This window comes from Anabrus simplex, chromosome 14 (assembly GCF_040414725.1).
Source record: "Anabrus simplex isolate iqAnaSimp1 chromosome 14, ASM4041472v1, whole genome shotgun sequence".
Taxonomy (NCBI): Eukaryota; Metazoa; Arthropoda; class Insecta; order Orthoptera; family Tettigoniidae; genus Anabrus; species Anabrus simplex.
The window spans coordinates 26,673,547-26,693,414 of NC_090278.1; the positions used below are offsets into that span (position 1 = coordinate 26,673,547).

A 19,868-nucleotide genomic window follows, 5' to 3' on the forward strand; every position below is an offset into this window, starting at 1 on the left:
CGGACCCATACATTTTTTTTCCCTCTCTCTGATTAGTGTTAACAGAGGATGGTTGCCCAGTTGTATTTCCTCCTTAAACAATAATCACCACCACCATTTAAGATTTAAGAAAGAATGTCGCCTGCCAGCTCTTTTAAGAGCCTTTGGGATCTGTTTTGAGAATCCTCCAGATCAACATTGAAGGAATAAGCAAGTCTAAGAGTGACTACCTATCCAACTTTTTAGAGGAAATGAGTGACTCGCATTGAAGCAGGCTTTGAGAAACAATTGAAGAGTGGAGCTGTGTTTTTAGATCTGACTGCTGCATACAAAACAGTTCTCGTGTTAAAATACCGAAAACCACAGTCCTTTTATCTGCGCACGTTACATTTAAATGGTTTGTTATCATTTCCAATTCGTAGTGACATGTGCAGAGAGCGCGCTTTCCAGATGACCTCAAGGTCACGAATAACTGTAATTTCTGAAGTTTTCATGATTTTTTTTTCTCTTTCCAATTTGATTGGATTAGTCACGGGCAGAATTGAATATAATGCATTTGAGAACTTTTGAGAATCGATACTTACATTCAAAACCATGTTTTTGAGTTCAACATAACCTTTAAAAGTCAATGTAGGCCTAATTTACGCGGTACAAGATTTCCAGAAACTGACTATGAACAGTATACCGGAGACCAAGTTACAATGGAAGATTAAGAAAAGAAGGGATTTCGCCATCATGTTGGACGCTTTTGTATCTAATGTGCTTTATTTTATTAGATGTGAGAATTAAAAACTACTTGTGGTCGATTGTCAATTGGCTTGGCGTTATTAGATTTTTCAAAGAGTTTCGCTAATCAAAGTTGCTGAACTGAAAGAAGTTTTCACGGGAAACAGACGAAGACTCCCCTGTAAAATTTAATATAAAGTATCAAGATTTTGAACTTGCATACCAGTAATTAATGTGGTTTCGTGGTTTAACATTTCTGTCTCTCATCCAGAGGGCCCGGGTTTGATTCAGACCAGGTCAGGCAATTTTACCTGGATATAAGGGCTGGTTCCAGGTCCACTCAGCCTGCGTGATTACCTTTAATTGAGGAGCTATCTAATGGTGAGATGGCAACCCCAATCTAGAGAGCCAGGAATATTGGCCGAGAGGATTCATCACAGTGACCATGCGTCACCAATATAATGGTCCACTATTGGACATTATAAATTTTCCAGCTAACTCATTCTTGGTTGCCTGCGTTTCGCCCTCGTGTGCTAAGTTGGGCTCATCAGTTGGTAATTAGCACACCTACCAAGACGCAAGGCTAGTGCATACCGTGTAGGCCACTGCATAGGCTACTTGAAGCCACCAGCAGTGCCAATGCACTATGAGAGACTATGTCTCACTTCCAAAAATTGATGCCTGCCTGGCCATCAGATAGCAAGTAGCCTATGCAGTGGCCTCCACGGTATGCACTAGCCTTGCGTCTTGGTAGGTGTGCTAATTACCAACTGATGAGCCCAACTTAGCACACGAGGGCGAAACGCAGGCAACTAAGACTGAGTTAGCTGGAAAATTTATAATGTCCAATAACGGACCATTATATTGGTATTATAAATTTACTCATTCAGGACAAATATTTCATGTTCCCTATGGGAATCAACATCTATATCAACCATGCGTCACCTCGTAATCTGCAGGCCTTCGGGCTGAGCACCGTTCGCTTGGCAGCAAAGGCCCACTGGGGCTGTAGTTTGGTTTGGTTTAGGAGTTTTTGTAAGATTATAATTATACACATTTCATTTTTGTGATGTTTAGCCAAATTATTGGTGGTTTTCATTCATTCCCGGATTTTCTGTTTTCCCGTGTTGTACGTTTTATTTTCATGGTCCCTCGAAAAACAGAGAGTCGAGGTTCCACTGTAGACTTATTTTCGTCAGTGACCACTACAAAGTGTTGTACCCAGCTATTGCTGGTAATTTTTTTGCAACCGCTGTCTGATTCATTCCATCATTCAAATCTTTAAATGCTTCTAATTTTGTATTAAAATTGATTTATGCTGAACAGAGACCTACCTATGTACTAGAAAATAACTGGAAGACAGATTATTTTTACAGGTTGTGTACTGTAAGCCCTACTACTAACTCACAGAAATTCCCATCCTCCAATTACGGTAAAAGCCATACCTGCTACTGTCCATAAGGCCAAGCGAATCACTTTCCGAGAACCATTCAAGGTCAGGGTACATATCATCAAAACAGCATGTATCAGAAACTGATTCATCACAGTAACAATTAACGTTAGTGAAACAGAAAGTTTGCCAGGAGCATACAAAAATATCAATGCAGCTTTGGTGTTATATCAAGCTTCATTTATACATAAGTTCAACTGTATATGGCATCTGCTACATGTTCTAAATGGTGCACGAACTTCCCTTTTAAGGATACTTACCAAATAAAGGAATAAAGATGCGAATAAATGAAATAAGAAAGACAACACAGCAAATCCATAAGACCAAGAGAGGTAATTGTAGTTGGGATACATCAGCCAATCTCGACGCCAACACTCGCCCCCAAAAATAGCCACAGCCAAGAAGAGAAGGCCAGCTGGAAAAAATAAAACAAATCACTGTACAGCCACTATTTCTGTATTCATTGATGCAATTAATACAATCAGATTCAGATTCAATACTCTAAAATTAGGTTTCATCATAAGCTATGTACTGAGGAATTCTGCCACCTCAAGTAAACCCTCAATTACCATGATCAAATTTCTTGGCACCATCTACATGTTTGGTTTCTAGGCTGGTCATGCAATCAGGATATCTGGGATAAAGCTAGGAATGGAAATGATCCTTATTTAAAAATCCATTATATAGAAAGAAGATAAATTAATACAATTAATACAATGTGGCTGAACATATAAAAGCATTGATAATCACAAAAACTCCAGTCAGTATCATTTAGTAGTAGTATGTAGTGTTACATGAGAAATGAGTTGATGTATTTATTTTTTATTTATCTTTTTACAATTTCATTTAGGTCACACCGACACAGATAGGTCTTATGGCGATGATGGGATAAGAAAGAACTGGGAGTGGAAAGGAAGCGACCATGCCTTAATTAAGGTACAGTCCCAGCATGTGTCTGGTGTGAAAATTGGAAAGCATGGAAAACCAGGTTGCCAACAGTGGGGTTCGAACCACTATCTTCCAAATGCAAGCTGATAGCTACATGACCCAAACCTCACAGCCACTTGCTCGGTTTTTTTATTTATTTAGCTGTGGCAGATTTGACTCTCATGGGCGACCTGCACATCTAAGTGTAAGACGATGGATGATAGCAAGGTAGGAAGAGGGTGAGACCCAATGCTGGCACACAGCCTACTCCTGTCGAATAACACCAAGCGGTCTGCTCAAGGCTTAACACCTCCATTTGATGGACAAATCACCATCAACATCATCACACAACCTCGCTCCATATGAACACTGTGGAAAGGCATTTGGCATGCAATATAGTGATTAAAAATTGTACACGACCACCTCTCCTACCCTGCAGGCCAATATTCTGATGGTGAACATTTTTCCACCAACAAGACTCAAACCAACTAACTATGGAGTCAGATAACAGAAACTTGACACTTAAACTATCATGAGAGAAGATATGGCAGTATCTGTGAAAGAGGAAAGTGCTTGAAGGACTTGTAAGGAAAGTCCAGATGGTGTGCAAGGATTGTACCAGCTGCTTGCGATTTGGGGAGGGGCACTCTGCATGATTGATGACCAAGAGTGTTCTTCAGCAGGACAGTGCACTGCGCCCACTACTGTTTATCATAGTTACGGATGATGTAATGATGAACATTAAGGAAACACTGGGTGAACTCGACACATTTGCCTTTGCTAATGACATCATGATTTGGGAGAAAACAGAAGAGGAGCTGCAGGCAAGACTCGACAGTTAGAGGGTCGAGTTTCAGAAGTTCAACCAAAAGATCAGTTAAACTAAGACGGCCGTGATGGCAGTGAACAGAGATGGCCGACCAGCAAGCTTCAAACTAACGTATCACCAGTTGGAAGTGTCGACAGTTTCACCTACCTTGGCAGTCTCGTCTCTTTTTACATGTTGCTTTACTTCGCACCAACACATATATGTCTTATGGCAACAATGGGATAGGGCTAGGAGTGGGAAGGAAGCAGCCATGGTCTTAATTAAGGTACAGCCTCTGACATTTGCCCGATGTGAAAATGGGAAACCACGGAAAACCATCTTCAGGGCTGCCAATATTGGGTTTCAAACCCACTATCTCCCAAACAGAAGCTCACAGCTGCACGCCCCTAATCGCACGACCAACTCGCTTGGTAGAATAGTCTCCAGAGACAATTTAGCCTCAAGAGAAATCACTAACAACGTGCAAATGAGCTCCCTCTTGCACCAACAAGTGATGATAAGATTAGCGATGTTCAACAGCTATTTGCGACCGATTCCGACATATGGAATCTAAACATTCACCCTCACAAAGAGACTGCAGGTGTTAGAGGTCAATGACTAGGTGAGGCAGAAAGCTGGGATTAAGAAATCTCTACTAGACAAGAGTCGGTTCATCCAGACTAAAGTGGTTCGGACATGTGATCAAGATGAAGCCTATGAGAACAGACAGAGTGCGCTTGGAAAGAGAGGCAAAAGGAAAAACGCTGGCTGGGGCCAACCTACAAACTGCTGGATGGATACGGTCAAGACAGATATTGCAACTAGGGGAAGACACTGGATGATGTCGTGAAAAACAGGACATTCATGAATAGAGGAGTGTGGAAGAGACTTATCAACATTACACAGGATACTGGAACTGTAAACCAATGATGATGATGATGATGATGATGATGAAAAGAGCATATTTTTTTTTTGCTTTATGTCGCACCGACACAGATAGGTTTTATGGCGACGATGGGATAGGAAAGGCCTAGGCATGGGAAGGAAACGGCCGTGGCCTTAATTAAGGTACAAAGGGCACTAGGAAAGTTTTGCAATACCCAAAAACAGTTGGCTGGGCACCCCTGTTATGTTGAGGGATGAAAAGAGGGGTGAAAACCAGTCTAGAAGATAGCGAGGCGCGACCTTCACACCAGTTGTTACCAAACAGTGGGATTGAAAGCAATTTAAGATGTCAGTGTGGTCTAAAGGTGAATATCGCGCAATTATCCAGTTTTTCTCGTGGATTAACGGTTGAGCAGTGCCTGGAGGTAATGACTCCTGTGCTGGGGAAAGACTGTCCACATCGGACAACAATTTTCCGCTGGTACAAAGAGTTCCAGAGGGAAAATTTTGGGGTTGAAGATGATCCTCATTCTGGACGACCGTCTGAATCAGTGACTGAGGAAAACATTGAAACTGTGAGCAAAATGTTGCAGCAAGAGAGGCGGTTGACATATCAGCAGGTAGAAGAGACCCTCCACATCCCTGTACCAGCTATTCATTCGATTCTACATGATCATCTTCGTGTTAGAAAGGTTTGTTCCCTTTGGGTCCCCCATTCACTTTCAGAGGAACAAAGGGCACATAGAGTGAAATGGTGCCGGAAAATGCTAAAGCAGTTTGAAAATGGGACTTCGCGTAACGTCAATAGCATCATTACAGGTGACGAAACTTGGCTTTATTATTACGATGTCCCAATAAAATCCCAGAACAAGGTGTGGCTGTTTGAAGATGAGGGTACTCCTGTGACTGTGCAAAAGTCAAGGTCAGTGAAGAAAAGGATGATTGCAGTATTCTTCACTAAACGGGGCATCCAGACTCGGGTTGTGCTAGAAACACAAAGGACAGTTACTGCGAAGTGGTACAGTGAGACTTGTCTGCCTCAGGTCATCCAGGCTCTCAAGCAGCTCCGTCCAAGGTCACGGCTCAGCACTTGGCTCCAGCACATCGAGCTAATGTAACAATGGATTTTCTTTCTAGATCAGGGTTGACTGTGCTTGATCACCCTCCATACAGTCCTGATCTTGCCCCATGTGACTTTGCACTCTTTCCAGAAGTGAAGATGAAGCTGAAAGGGCAGCGTTTTGCATCCGACAAGGAGCTTCTGGCAGCATGGGATCAAGAGTGTGAAAATGTAACCGGAAAAAAGTGGCAGAGTTGGTTCAGTGACTGGTTTTGACGTATGGAGAAGTGTATTGAGTGCGGTGGAAATTATTTTGAAAAAGTCTAAAGCGTTCACTCACATTGCAAAACTTTCCTAGTGCCCCTTGTACAGCCCCAGCATTTGCCTGGTGTGAAAATGGGAAACCACAGCAGTTTTGTTAATAATTTTATCTGTGACTAACTGGTAGGAAAGAACTTAGTACGAGGGCTATCTTTAAAGTAAGGACCATTATATAATAAAATAAAAACTACTGAATATTTTTGGGCAATTTATCTTTCAAGCAATTCTACAAACATTCAGCTACTTTTCCACATAGTCTCAATTTTTGTTCAAACATCCGCCATATCATGAAAAGTTTTTGTAAACTTTCATCACAGAGGTCTGCTGCCTGCGATGAGAGCCATATTTGAACCCTTGTTGCCACTTCCTTGCCATTGTGGAAATGCTTGCCGGCAAGGAGCTTTGCCAGATGAAGGAAGAAATGGTAGTCACAAGACGCAAGTTGGGTGTCGGGGTCAAATTTCTGCCAACCAAACTATTCAATGTAAGCTTGCATTAGAGCTGCAGAGTAAGGTTTTGCACTGTCGTGAAGCAACAACTCTCTGGCAGACAGAAGGCCATGGCTTTTATTCTGTATTGCGAAGCCAAGTTTTTCAAGGTTGCACAGTACACAGCTGCATCGATTATTGTCCCTACTGGCATAAAGTCCATTAGCAGAACACCACAACGTGGTTTTTATAATCTTACAAGTTGAGAAAGTCTGCTTGAATTTCACTTTTGTTTGAGATTATGTGTCGCCACTCCACTGACTGTTTCAGTGGTCACATGGGACCCCCATCTCTTTCCCTGTGATGATGTGGTCCAATGGTACCAGGACAAAAATGTTCACAGGAACATTTCTTTATTCTGTGTTTTTCGATCACCATCTTCTAAGCCCGGGACTGCGCAACTTTCTGCAATACACACAATTTTGTAGAGCCAGGCTGAGTAGCTCAGGTAGTACAGCTCTGGCCTTGTGTGGTGGTGGTGGTGGTGGTGGTGGTGGTGGTGGTGGTGGTGGTGGTGGTGGTGGTGGTGGTGGTGGTGGTGGTGGTGGTGGTGGTGGTGGTGGTGGTGGTGGTGGTGGTGGTGGTGGTTACTGTTTTAAGAGGAAGTACAACTAGGCAAAAGAATGGAGGGTATCCGACATTTTGAAAAATGAAGATATCGGCCAAAGAAAGACAAGGGCCATGAAGGGCATGAAAATGAAAGACTCCTTAGGATTTGGAAACCTAATACCGTCGGGATAAGAAAAGAACAAGAGTTGACCAAGGGAGGTTGGATATGGTAGATGAAAGTGAGGAGCCTGGCACAATTAAGTGAAAGCAATGCCAGGACTCAGCAAGGGCCCCATGGTCGCCAACCCATGCTCAAAGTTAAGAGCTTCTGGGGCCCATTTTAGTCACCTCTTACGACGGGCAGGGGATACTGTGAGTGTTATTCTACCGCCCCCACCCAGAGGGGGAACTGGCTTTCTGAGCCCACTTGGCAAGTTCAATCCTGGTCAGTCAGCTGGTATTTGAAGGTGCTCAAATACGTCAGCCTCATGTCGGTAGATTTACTGGTACGAAAACAACTCGTGTGAAATAAAAATCCTGCACCTTGGCATCTCAAAAAGCCATAAAGAATAGGCTAAACAGTTCCTTTTAAGTTTAGTGTATGTAAAGCTTGAAAAGATATGGCACGCCAAGGTGTCACTGGACGAGACTATTACAAAGGCAAAGCAAATACACATGTAAATAAATGAAAATACATTTGCAAAGTCCTTGAAATATCCTGCACAGGAAATAAATTTGTGTGAACAAGTGAAAAAAAAATCATCTTTGGGTGTACTACAGTTTAGAACTTTGAAACCCATAATATCTTTAGCATAAATCTAAACTATATGGACATAAGAAAATGGAGTCTGCCACACAGCAAAACAACAACCTTACCTGAAGTGGCATTACAGACGAAGCAAATTCCTGACAGTATCCATTCAAACGATAGTACTAACTTCAGAGGCCACCGAATGAGTTCAAGCACAATGATGATCTGAGATGTGAAGGACAGTATGAGAGCCAGAGTAACAAAAGCCTGGACTACCATCAACCAGCCTGCGAAAGAAAAAAAAATCAAACATTCTTGTCGCTGAAATGGAAAATTTGCTTTTGAGAAAGAATATTCTCAAGTATCTAAACTGAGAAATGTAACTACAAAGCAAGCCAAACAGTTTCCAAGTAATCAAGGCACATTTTGCACCACATTCTGAAAACTCAACAGGACAAATTACACTCATGTTCATAAAAACCAAAACACCATGAAAGACTGGAGATAGGAAGTTCATTTTCACAAGATATGTGCATTAGTATGTTCTGAAGAAATGATTAGCATTTGAACCATGTCGACCCTAAGGTTCAAGGTCCACATTGATATCTCGGCGCACCACCCCGACAGGTAAAATATACCTGCGGCTCTCGTTGTCGTTATAAACCGGAGGTAATGGATCAGTGTGACTTGAGCAGACGTTCAGGATGCCTTGTAGACGTATGCGAGAACCGTAACGTCAAATGAGTGAGTTTGAAAGAGGGCGCATTACTGACATGAGAGGACATGATGCATCCATCAGGGAAATTGCTGCCCGTGTGTCGGCAGTGCAACGGATGTGTACAGAATAGTTCACAGAAGGCCGTAGAACACGACGAGATGGGTCTGGTCACACCACCCAGACACACACACACACCCCTCCCCCGAGAAGATTGACACCTCATCCAAATGGCATTGCAGGACAGATCTGCGTCCTCCTCGGCTCTGGCGCAACAGTGGAACAGTGCAACACATCGTACACTGTCGGGAGTGACAGTCCGTCGCCGTTTAATATGGTGTGGGTTACCGGCGCATCGTCCACTTCTCCGCCCACCTTTGACTAATGTGCATAAATATGCTAGTCTGCAATGGTGTATGGCACAACGTCACTGGGAACAGGAATGGCAGCAGATAGTGCTTTTGGACAAATCCAGGTTCTGTTCGTTTGAAAATGATGGCCGCATTTTGGTTCGCCGCAGACAGGGGGAGAGGCATCACATTGACTGCATTTGCATAAGACATAGAGAGTCAACGTAAGGCCTCATAAGCACCCCGCACGGTGCTATTGGGTACAATCACAAATCACAGTTGGTGCGTGTCCAGCGCACTGTGACCAGTTTGACCTACGTGAATGACATCCTGCGATCCGTAGCCATACCCTTTCTGCACAACACCTCTGACGTCATATATCAGCAGGACAATGTGCAACCAGAGCCTCCGTGGCTCAGACAGCAGCGCGTCGGCCTCTCACCGCCGGATACCGTGGTTCAAATCCCGGTCACTCCATGTGAGATTTGTGCTGGACAAAGCGGAGACGGGACAGGTTTTTCTCCGGGTACTCCGGTTTTCCTTGTCATCTTTCATTCCAGCAACACTCTCCATTCTCATTTCATAGCATCTATCAGTCATTAATAAATCACTTTCGGAGTGGCAACCCCATCGTACTAATAGCCTATATCTACTTCATTCACTCCATCCCTGACCCGGTCAATGATTGGAAAACAGGTTGTAGGTTTTCATTTTCATTTTTCAATGCGCAACCACATGTTGCTACAGGTGTACAATGTCAATGAAGCAAGCTCCTATTAGAGAGGACTTCAGCCTTCTTACAATCATTAGATAAAGTCTTTAGACGGTGCAGGAGAACTTCAATTTTTTTGAGTTTCCCGGTTCAATCGCAAGTGCGCACTCGATCTCTGGCATGTTCTGCCATCTGCCTGGGCATTATGTAGAACTAATTGATCACAGCTTATAGCTTCAGGAAGTAACTTACAGAGCTTTATGTAGACGTCTATGGAGTTCATCTGTGATGTAAACAAGCCTGGCAGAACAACAAACTACACTGAAGAAAATGGAAATTGCAACACCCAGAAGGAGTGGTGCTACATTGCTGCAATTGAACACGCAGGACAAGTGTTCGGTTGTGCTTCAATGATTACTTTCAGGTCCCACTGACCGCAAGTTTGGACAACAATCAATACAGGATGTGCCCACCACGAGCTGCAATACATTGATGAATTCGTCAAGGCATGGAGTCAATAAGGCCCTGGATCGCTTCCTGAGAAATTGTGGCCCATGCTTGCTGCACTGCACGGGTCAGTTGTTCCAGAGTTGTGGGTGGCTGAGGACGGTTGGCCAGTTGTCGACGCATCATGTCCCACACATGCTCAATAGGACTGAGGTACGGGGATCTGGCGGGCCATTCTGAGGTTGTGATGTCATGGAGAGCTTTTCTGGAGATGCGTGCAGTGTGAACCCGGGCATTGTCCTGCTGAAACATCCCATTAGCAATGTTCTCCATCATAGGGTCAACCACTGGATTGAGTACCCTATCAACGTACTGTCGAACAGTCATGGTGCCCTCAACAAGCACTAATTGCGATTTCACATTAAAGCCAATAGCTCCCCAGACCATAATGCTTGGTGTTGGCCCTGTGTGTCTCTCGACAATAAGATCTGGGCGGCCCCTCTCCCTGCTACGTTGGCGCACACGATTCTGGCGATCACTGCGGGCAAGACAGAAGCGCGATTCATCACTTAAGACGACCCTATGCCATTCGTCGACCCACGTCCTTCTTTCTCGACACCAGGCCAGCCTTACACCTCGCTGTTGTGGGGTCAATGGAACACCTTCTGCAGGGACACGGGCTCATAAGCCAGCTGCACGCAGGCGATTACCAACTGTTTGTTGTGTAACATAGGGTGCCACAGCTGCTCGAATTTGCACTGCTGTTGCATGGGATTCCATCCGGGCCATCCGAATGATGCGGCAATCCTCTCTCACAATTGTCTGTCGCGCTGGGCCTGTGCCAGGTCTACGAGTGTGGGTACCTTTATTTGACCACTGCTGCCATACACGTTGTACTGTAGATGCCTGTCGGCCAACACGTGCAGCGACAGTCCTTAGCGATAATCCAGCCTCACACAGCCCAATTATCCGAGCCCTCTCAAACGGCGACAGTTGTCGATAGCGTGCTCTTCTCTGTCATCGAGGCATGTTTGACGGGGAACACTTCACTGCACAGATTGCAAGTCAATTACGCTACACCAGAGTCCATATACTGGAGTTGATTCTTCCGCGACCAATCACGTGGGGAGACCTGTAGCAACAATCCAATAGGTCTAAAACTTTGATCGTTTATATACCTACATGGCATCGTTCCATATTGAAAATCAACACAAACGACCAATGCCTTCATGGTGTTCCAATTTCCATTTTCTTAAGTGTAGTTGCTCTCGCAGCAATGTTATTTCGGATCAAAGAATCTTTCAGTTATGAGCCACGGCAGAAAGTGATAGAGATGATGATTTTAATGAATTGTTAAGCGATTTTGAAAGTGAGAGTGATACAGTGAGTGCTGAAAATATTGTAAATGAGAAAGAAACAGAGCCTCTTTCTAAATGAAGGAAGAAGAAAAACATGAGTTCAAAAGCTATTTCATCACTATTTTTGTGGCGGATGGATGACTTTTATTTCCACCAGACTACTTTCAAGTAACTGTGACAGGCTTAGTGTTTGATGACAATCCAAAAATCATTGATTTTTTAAAAAACTATTCTGCCACTGGAGTTGGTGCTGCTGGTTGTTGATGAAACAAGTCAGTATCACAAACAACTGGTGGAAAACATGGAGCTGTCACCACATTCCAGGTTTAGAAAGTATTTTAAAATATCAACTTATGTACTTGTAAGGATTTACATGTATTAGTTGCCTACAGATTTTAGGAAATAATTTTATTTTGGGCTCTTTACTTTGTATAAAGATGCTGCACGTGTGGGCACAAAAAGTGTAATTTTGTTTTGTTGAACATAAGTGTAGGATTTTCCATTTGAATTTAGATTCATATAGAACCATCATTTATAGACATTTTAAGTTAATCACCCCACTGATAAGTTAAAAATTGAGGCTTCTACAAAAAAAAATACTTTTGAATGTAAAAACTCAGCAATGAGGTACCAAACAGTCACCTAGTAACTCAGCACTTAAAAGGTTAACTTCTGAGTTAATGTGGAATGGTTCTGTATTCAAATTATTGCTGATGACTGCTGCAGTCTTATCTTTGTACAGCAAACTCAGGATAGTGTTGAATGTAGGTGGAAAGCCAATATAAAGCCAAGATCTTCCATAAAACTGCACGGTTTACAGAATTCTCCACTGTTGTTCACATATGGCTCTACTTGTTCTTCTCTTGGGGCAGGTTGGTGCAGCATCTGAGTCTTTTCTGTGTTAATCTGAAGACCATTCTTTCTGTATGCAGTGTTGAAAGCATTCAAAATGGGTATCAGTTTGTCCCCTGACTGTGGTATACTGGTATTATCATAAGCATATTGCTGTTAACTAACTCTTCAGCAGATGTTCATGTTCTTGCTCTTGGTCTGCTCAGGTTAAAGCCTCCCATCCATTCGGTATGTTGTTTGTATTCCTGGAGGAAGATCATCTTTGACAAACTGCATCATTACTGTGGCAATGTAAAGAAAGAATGAATGAATGAATAAAATGGGAGCCATTACACAACATTGTTTAACCCGATAAGTTCATTCTTACACTAGCTCACCATGACAGCATGATGTGTTGATTATTTTAACCATGACGGTTCAATCTTGTCCGTATTGACGTGCATTCAATTTCTATGAAACACTCTTCTGCCTTGTCAATACTTCACATTTTATTATACTTACCTACTGTACATGTTTCGAGAGCTCAACTGCTCTCTTCCTCAGCAGTGAAAAACATCAAACAAAAATCCTTGGACATGACACATTTGTACAATACAGTCATCAACAAAACAAATTATACATCAATCTTGAAATCATCCAATTATCTCTTTTGTGTTTAAACTGTTCACTTACTATGTTATCTAGTAAAAACTTTTAAAATAGCATCATTTTCAAATCATAAAATGAATAAAACCTATAAAGTTTGTCACTATATACTAAAATTTGAAATACTGTCTGCTCTGTTCTTGAAAACTTCTCCTTTCCTTAAATCCTTATTTACACTGCTACAGTTCTAAGACCTTTCATATAAATCAGAATTTCTGAACCAAAAGGATCTCGGTGAACGACAATTCCAAAATGATGAGGAGGTGAAAGCAGTTGTCTCCAGGTGGTTACATAGCACTGGAGGTGATTTCTACACATCTGGAATCAAAAGTTTGGTTTACCATTCCGAGAAATATTTACAGTCTCTTGGGGACTACGTGGAAAAGTGAATTTACATTGTATGTTGTCATAGCCATATTGCCTATGTGTAGGTGGTTTCATAAATGGCCATAACCTGGAAGTGTAACTTACCTTTTGATTCACCCTCGTAAATACATTTCCTTACCTAAGTAGTATACTCTCTTCAAACGCAGACATTGACCTAGAACTCCAATACAGAATTAACCATGCCAGTACATCTCTTGACAGTCTGAGAGCTAGAGTCTTCGACAATCATAATATCAATGCTGCAACCAAAATTCTTGTGTACAATTCAATTGTAATCCCCACCTTGTTATAAGGGTGCAAACGTTGGATAACCTATAGAAGATATATAAAAAGACTAGAACACTATCACCAGTGATATCTGAGGAGAATACTTGGAATAACATGACAAGACAGGCATATAAATATCAGTGTCCTGGATGAGGCTATGTTCTCAAGATTTGAAGCTATGATTGTCCAACGACAATTATGCTGGATGAGCCATGTAGTCCGCATGTCTAATCACTGCAAAAATGCGGTATCGGAGCTCCAAGAAAACGCTTTAAAGATGTGATTAAAGCAAATATGAGGTGCAACACTGGTATTAATGAATGGGAGATATCAGCCCTGGATCGTACATATCGCAGAACATTGGTAAGCTCTATTTTAAAGAAAGCTGGTGACAGGCTGAGATTGGCAGGAAACAACAAAGGAAAGAAAAGGAAATTCTCAGAAGGAATGGGAGGTTTCTCATTCAACATCCCAATTAAACCTGCACTCACTGAAGCAAATTATTTGCTTCATGCACTGGGTAAGGCAGCCATCTAAAAACCCACTCATGAAGTTGGAAGATCAACCTACTCGTGTTCGAGTTTCTGCTGTTATGATTATGTGATCTTATTCATGTGCATATCTTTCTATATATGACCTGCAGAAAGACATGGATGACTAGCTGATTGTGCCACTAAGGCTGGCTGTTTAAATTTAGATAGTAAATGAAACAATAATTCACTTACTGCTTCCACTGATAAAAAAACAAACAAAATCTTCAGGGATAATAGCACATCCACTACCTGTCTTCGGACCTAAATTATCAAGAACATCAGTAACAGGGTGTTGTACTGCTAAGGCCATGAAAATTAAACACTAAATTATGGGTAAACCTTAATATCAAGATTTGCTAAATATATTTCACTGTATTACCAACCATTAAAATACTGCCTGTAAAATACTTGCCTGGTAACAGCCATTCGCGTATGACATAATATTCTTGGCTGAAAATATAATGGCACCCATCAAACTGTTTGTCAAATTGATAGTATGGATAACGGAATTGATCAAAACAGTATTCCCACAGGCCCATATGCTTGAAGTTGCTGAACGTGTCTTGGTATGACTGGATCCAGTATGGACTGCAAAACAGATGATACAAGTATTAGGAGTCTGTCATTTGAAATTGAGAGGAAAAAATAAGCTATTTATAAATCAAATACTGTACGTATTGTCACTGAAAATATTAACATCACTTAAACCAACAAGAAACAAATTCAAAAGCATCTATTTGTACAAGGTCTCCAGTAAATGGCAGAGCATGCCAAAAGAGGATGACACTTCCCTGAAAAGAAAATGCAACACACTTTACTTCAAAATCCTGTTTGGAAGATATAGTCCACAGAAACTGTCGTGAGAGTGAGGATTTGACAACACTTGCGACAAGAACACAGCCTGGCACCTGGCTTTACCATTGTTTAGAGCACAGAAACCCGGCAGCTGACTCCACTACATGCACGTCTGTTTACATCACGGCCACATATCCTGTGTGAGGTTGCCAACTGCACTTAACGTAGAACAGTCTAGCATCCTTTCACACTTGGCATTCTCCTGAGCTGGGCATGCTCTACTTTTTAATGGGCACCCTGCAGATTGATGCTTTCACAGCTCAGATTAATAGACGTAAGTGCTTATAGAGGCTTGAACCTTTTTATTCTCATTTTTCACAACTTGTAAACCACCTTTTAATGTATTTTGAAAATGCAGTAAAATATCAAATTTACTCAATACAGTATATGAAACTGATATTCTTTTTCAAAACTTAAACCAAGAAGTTTGTGCCCCCTGCAAATGGTGTTGGCTGTTAACACTTGAGTTAGCCGAAGTAACTCTGCTATGTACTTGAGCTCCTACCAAAGTTGTATATGCTGAAAGATATTTAGTAATTTTAATTATAGGTGATAGGAGAACCTGAATAACAGAATAAAATATTCAGGTATGTTCTAAGATTTCCTTCAACAGTATCACTGATGCATGAACATGAAAAGTTAATTTTGTATACCATATGTACATGAATAATGCCTACACTTTTTTTTTTCCAAAATCTAGCATCAAAAGGTTGGGGTGGGACATCATTTGCGTAAAGGTTGTACAGTGCTACTAACATACCAACATGTTGAAGTAGATGAATTTCCAAAAATTTAATATCGGTTTGCACCAGAGAAATTTGTATTTACTCTCATAAACTTGTAATGCAGACCAGACGTCGATATATTACGATTATGTTCCCATAATTTTGTAATTTATTGTACTTCAGCAATTACAGTTTTCAATATAAATATTTAACAAGGCCATACAATTACTGGTATAAAAAACTTTTTTTTTCAAAATTTCCCTTCCTAAAATTAGGGTGCAGAAATTATTAATCTATATACCCCCCCCCCCCCCCTTACAGTATTTTATTTTTATTATTCCGATTTTTCATCAATGTTTCAATCTTCAGACCATATGAACTTAAAATAAATGAATAATTTTATTACACTTAATACATTTTTCCTTTGCTATTAGTTCTGTGCAATGCAGTTTTAATTTCATATTATCAAGGCACATTAACTTACCTATTTACCAGAATTAACTGATATTCTATATTTTTCTTCAAAATCCTATAAAGTTAAATGACAAATGTATAAACACTAAAAATCAGCACCCCTATTTATGCCATGTGAAGGAGAAAAACTGCCGGGAAACTTATTGTTTCACAAAGACTTCGTTCTGCGTCCTCGGAGGTTCTACTAAGCAATTGTGATCTGTAGTAGTTCACTTCTGAACAAAAAGTTTCCCTGGCCAGGCTGAGTAGCTCAGATGTTAAGGCACAGACCTTCGAAGCCCAACTTGGCAGGTTTGATCCTGGCTCAGTCCAGCGATATTTGAAGGTGCCAAAATACATCAGATAGATAGATAGGATTTGTTTGTTTGTTTGTTTATTTATTTTAAAACTGTCTCCCATTGGAGATGGCCCCATCAGACTGTAGCATAGTCTCACAATATTATTTTTATAATGTACAAATTGTTTCATTTATGAATGTGATGGACTAAAATTTGGGATGATTTCTTCTGCACCACTGTTAAAAATTCTGTATCATAAAGATTAAGGTAATCCGAATTTCTTCAGAACGGCTGCAGGACAAAATTTTGGCACCTCAGCATCTCCAGACGCCATAAAAATATAGTTGTAGATGTAAAACCAATAATATCATTTACTAAATTTCCCTGTAGTTTCTTTCTTTTTCACAGCATAAATCCTATGAGACCATCAGATCAATGCCTCCAATTTGCTTTCAGTCCATTGGGCTAGCAATGAAAGCGTTAATCTCCTTATAATCCTACGACTGCCAGCACTATAGGCTGTGTCAATGAATGTCTGCTTATGTTCATATTGCTCCCAGTTCAACAATTATCACCCAGCATAAGTATTTTATACAACATTTTAAAGCTGAAAGTTCAAAGAAAACGAATTGATTCGTGGGTTTCAAAGCATATTACGCAGCTAGTTGTCGTCAACTGAATGGATTCATATTATGGGCAATAACGTGTGCCTGTGAAAAACAGCAACAAATCACTGCAGAGACAAGATTTGATACACTGCATATTTGTACTGGGAATGTGTTACATGCTGGTCTTGTGAAACACACTCGTAATATTCAAATGATATTTTCTCGCAACTGGAGTAGGACTTGCGCTTTGCAACCCGGTGAAAGTTTCCATCATGGTCTGCATACAGTATATAATGAAAGTGGATCAAATCGGTGCGGACATGTTGGTAAGGTCTCCTTGCAAAAATTAATCCCCCAGCAGAAACAAGGCTATTTCACAGCTACCTTCCCTGTGGCCTCTGATCAACTGAGCAAGGAGTAAAAAGAGTAAATCACCTGTCAAATGTCAATATTCAGCTACCTAATGGCTTGACAGGAAAGAGAAAGTAAGAAAAAAAGAAAAGGTATATATAATAGCAGGTAGGGACCCCTCTTCGGAGGCAGCCCTGCCCAGGGAGTGGCGCTCCAGTCTATGTGAGCCCCAGTGCACAGTGACCCGGTGCGTATCGTCTGGTAAGGGTCCCAGCTCAGGGTTACGAGTGAAGACCTCAACGGCAGTGAAGGCGGAGATGAAGATCATTGGTACGGCGTAACTGGCGGAAGAGGCATCCTTGCTTTTTGGGATAGTAATAAAAAGCCTGTTTAAAATCCAGGTGCGTCCTGAGTGGTATCCACCGGCTTCCTGGTCCGCGTTTGACACCTTGTGGGTGTGGCGGCAATACCAAGCTCCAGGAACTAACAATCCCTGGTTCTAAGCACCCAGCACTGCTGGATCTCCTATTACAAGCCAAACATGATTCGTGAGTGTAGTAACAACATTACCCCAGGTGGTACCCAATCCACCCGTTGCATTGAGACGGCAACCAGGCTTTCGGATTCTGGGGAGCCTGGACGACCACGAGAATATGGAAGAGAGTCGGAGCTCTCTGGTAAACTGTCCCAACAAAACATTGGTGCATTCAATATCAACACTTTGATTCAACCAGGAAAATTATTAAATTTAGTCACAGAACTTGATCGGCAAAAAATTCTTATCCTTGCCCTGCAGGAAACCCGATTTACTGATGATACCACCTTGGATTATGAAATTACCGTATATTCAAAAGTAAACAGACCAAAAGATCTAAATAGGACCCCTTTATTTGGTATGAGCTTTGTTGAACATAAAAGTATACTGAACTTGATCCAAGAAGTTAATTCCATCAACAATCGCCTAATGACCATGACGATTCAGTGTCCCAATAAAAGATATACATTCATAAATGCACACGCACCTACAAATATAGACAAGAAGAACCCCCAAAACGTGAACAAATTTTGGAACAAACTTGAAAAGGTAATGTCAAAAATTCCAAAGGGTGACGTCAAAATCCTCTTAAGCGATTTCAATGCACAAATCGGCCGAGAAAAGGAACACAGGAAAACCGTCAGACTCTACCCAGAGCACAAATTTACCAACAAAAACGGTTCAAGACTCATTGAACTATGTCAACAGTGCAACCTTAAAATCATGTCCACATCCCTCAGGAAGCATCCCAAGAAACAAAAAACCTGGACGTCCCCCACTGAATCCATTGGCGAATTTCAGATTGATCATGTAGCTATCTCATATCCGCTACAGAAAGAGGTACACGATGTACAAGTGAGAAGAGGAGCAAACATTGACTCTGTTCACTATCTGACAAGAGTTAAAGTAAAATTTAATTCAAGAAAATACCACCCCAAGAAAATCCGTCAGAAATTTGAAATAAAAAAGATTCCTGTTACGAATCCAAAAGAAGCATGGGAAAATCAACCAGCGAAGACATGGGAAGAATTCCACACCAAAATCATACAGAAGGCACGAAAAATGGTACCCTTAAAAAGGAATACAAAACACCCCTGGTGGAACTCAACATGCTACCACGCCCTAGAGATGAGAAAATCCGCATTTCAGAAATACAACAGTAGAAAATCCCAGAAAACTCGACAAGAATTTTATGAGACTAGAAAACAGGTATCCAAAACCATTAGGCAAGAAAAAAGAAAACACCTGAAAGAACAACTGGACTCAATTGAAGACAACTTTAAAAACCACAACACAAGGGATTTCTACAGAACATTCACAGAAAAAATCCGAGGATACATTCCACAGAACTTATGTTTCAGGAAACAAGACGGAAAATTGGCGCTTACTAATAAAGAAAACTGCCAAGAACCTGCACGGTACTTCTCAGAACTTCTTAACTGCCCCGAACCCACTGAAAGATTTCTTGAAAAAGCATCCAGTTTCACTCACCCAGAATCACCTCCACCAAACCAGGAAGAAATTCAGAGCCACATTAAACGGCTAAAGAACAACAGAACCTCAGGAAGAGACGGGATTTTTGCAGAATTCCTTAAGAATCTTGGTCCAAATTCACTCAAAGAACTTACAGAAACCATACAGAAAATCTGGAAAAATGAAAAACTCCCCGAAGACTGGAAATGTGCCTTGATTCCCCCACTTCACAAAAAAGGAGACAAAACTGATGTCAACAACTATAGGGGAATTTCCCTCCTTGAAGTCAGCTACAAAATTTTCTCTGCATGCCTGTTGAAAAGAATACAAGAACAACTCGAGCATAAGATTGGTGAATA

The 19,868-nt window shown here is 41.3% G+C and overlaps 2 protein-coding genes across 3 annotated transcripts in view; one reads left to right on the forward strand and one right to left on the reverse strand.

Annotated features, from left to right (window-relative positions):
* Nucleotides 1–19,868, forward strand: part of LOC136885543 (uncharacterized) — a 224,412-nt gene that overhangs the window by 59,628 nt on the left and 144,916 nt on the right. The window lies entirely within an intron of this gene.
* The window catches only part of pck (Claudin superfamily protein pickel), a 33,845-nt gene that overhangs the window by 4,594 nt on the left and 9,383 nt on the right, over nucleotides 1–19,868 (reverse strand). The window contains exons 3-5 of the mRNA XM_067158014.2: nucleotides 14,623–14,798; nucleotides 8,070–8,231; nucleotides 2,416–2,570 (exon numbers count right to left, since the gene is read on the reverse strand). Coding sequence (XP_067014115.1) covers nucleotides 2,416–2,570; nucleotides 8,070–8,231; nucleotides 14,623–14,798 — 493 coding nt within the window. The remainder of the gene's footprint in view (nucleotides 1–2,415; nucleotides 2,571–8,069; nucleotides 8,232–14,622; nucleotides 14,799–19,868) is intronic.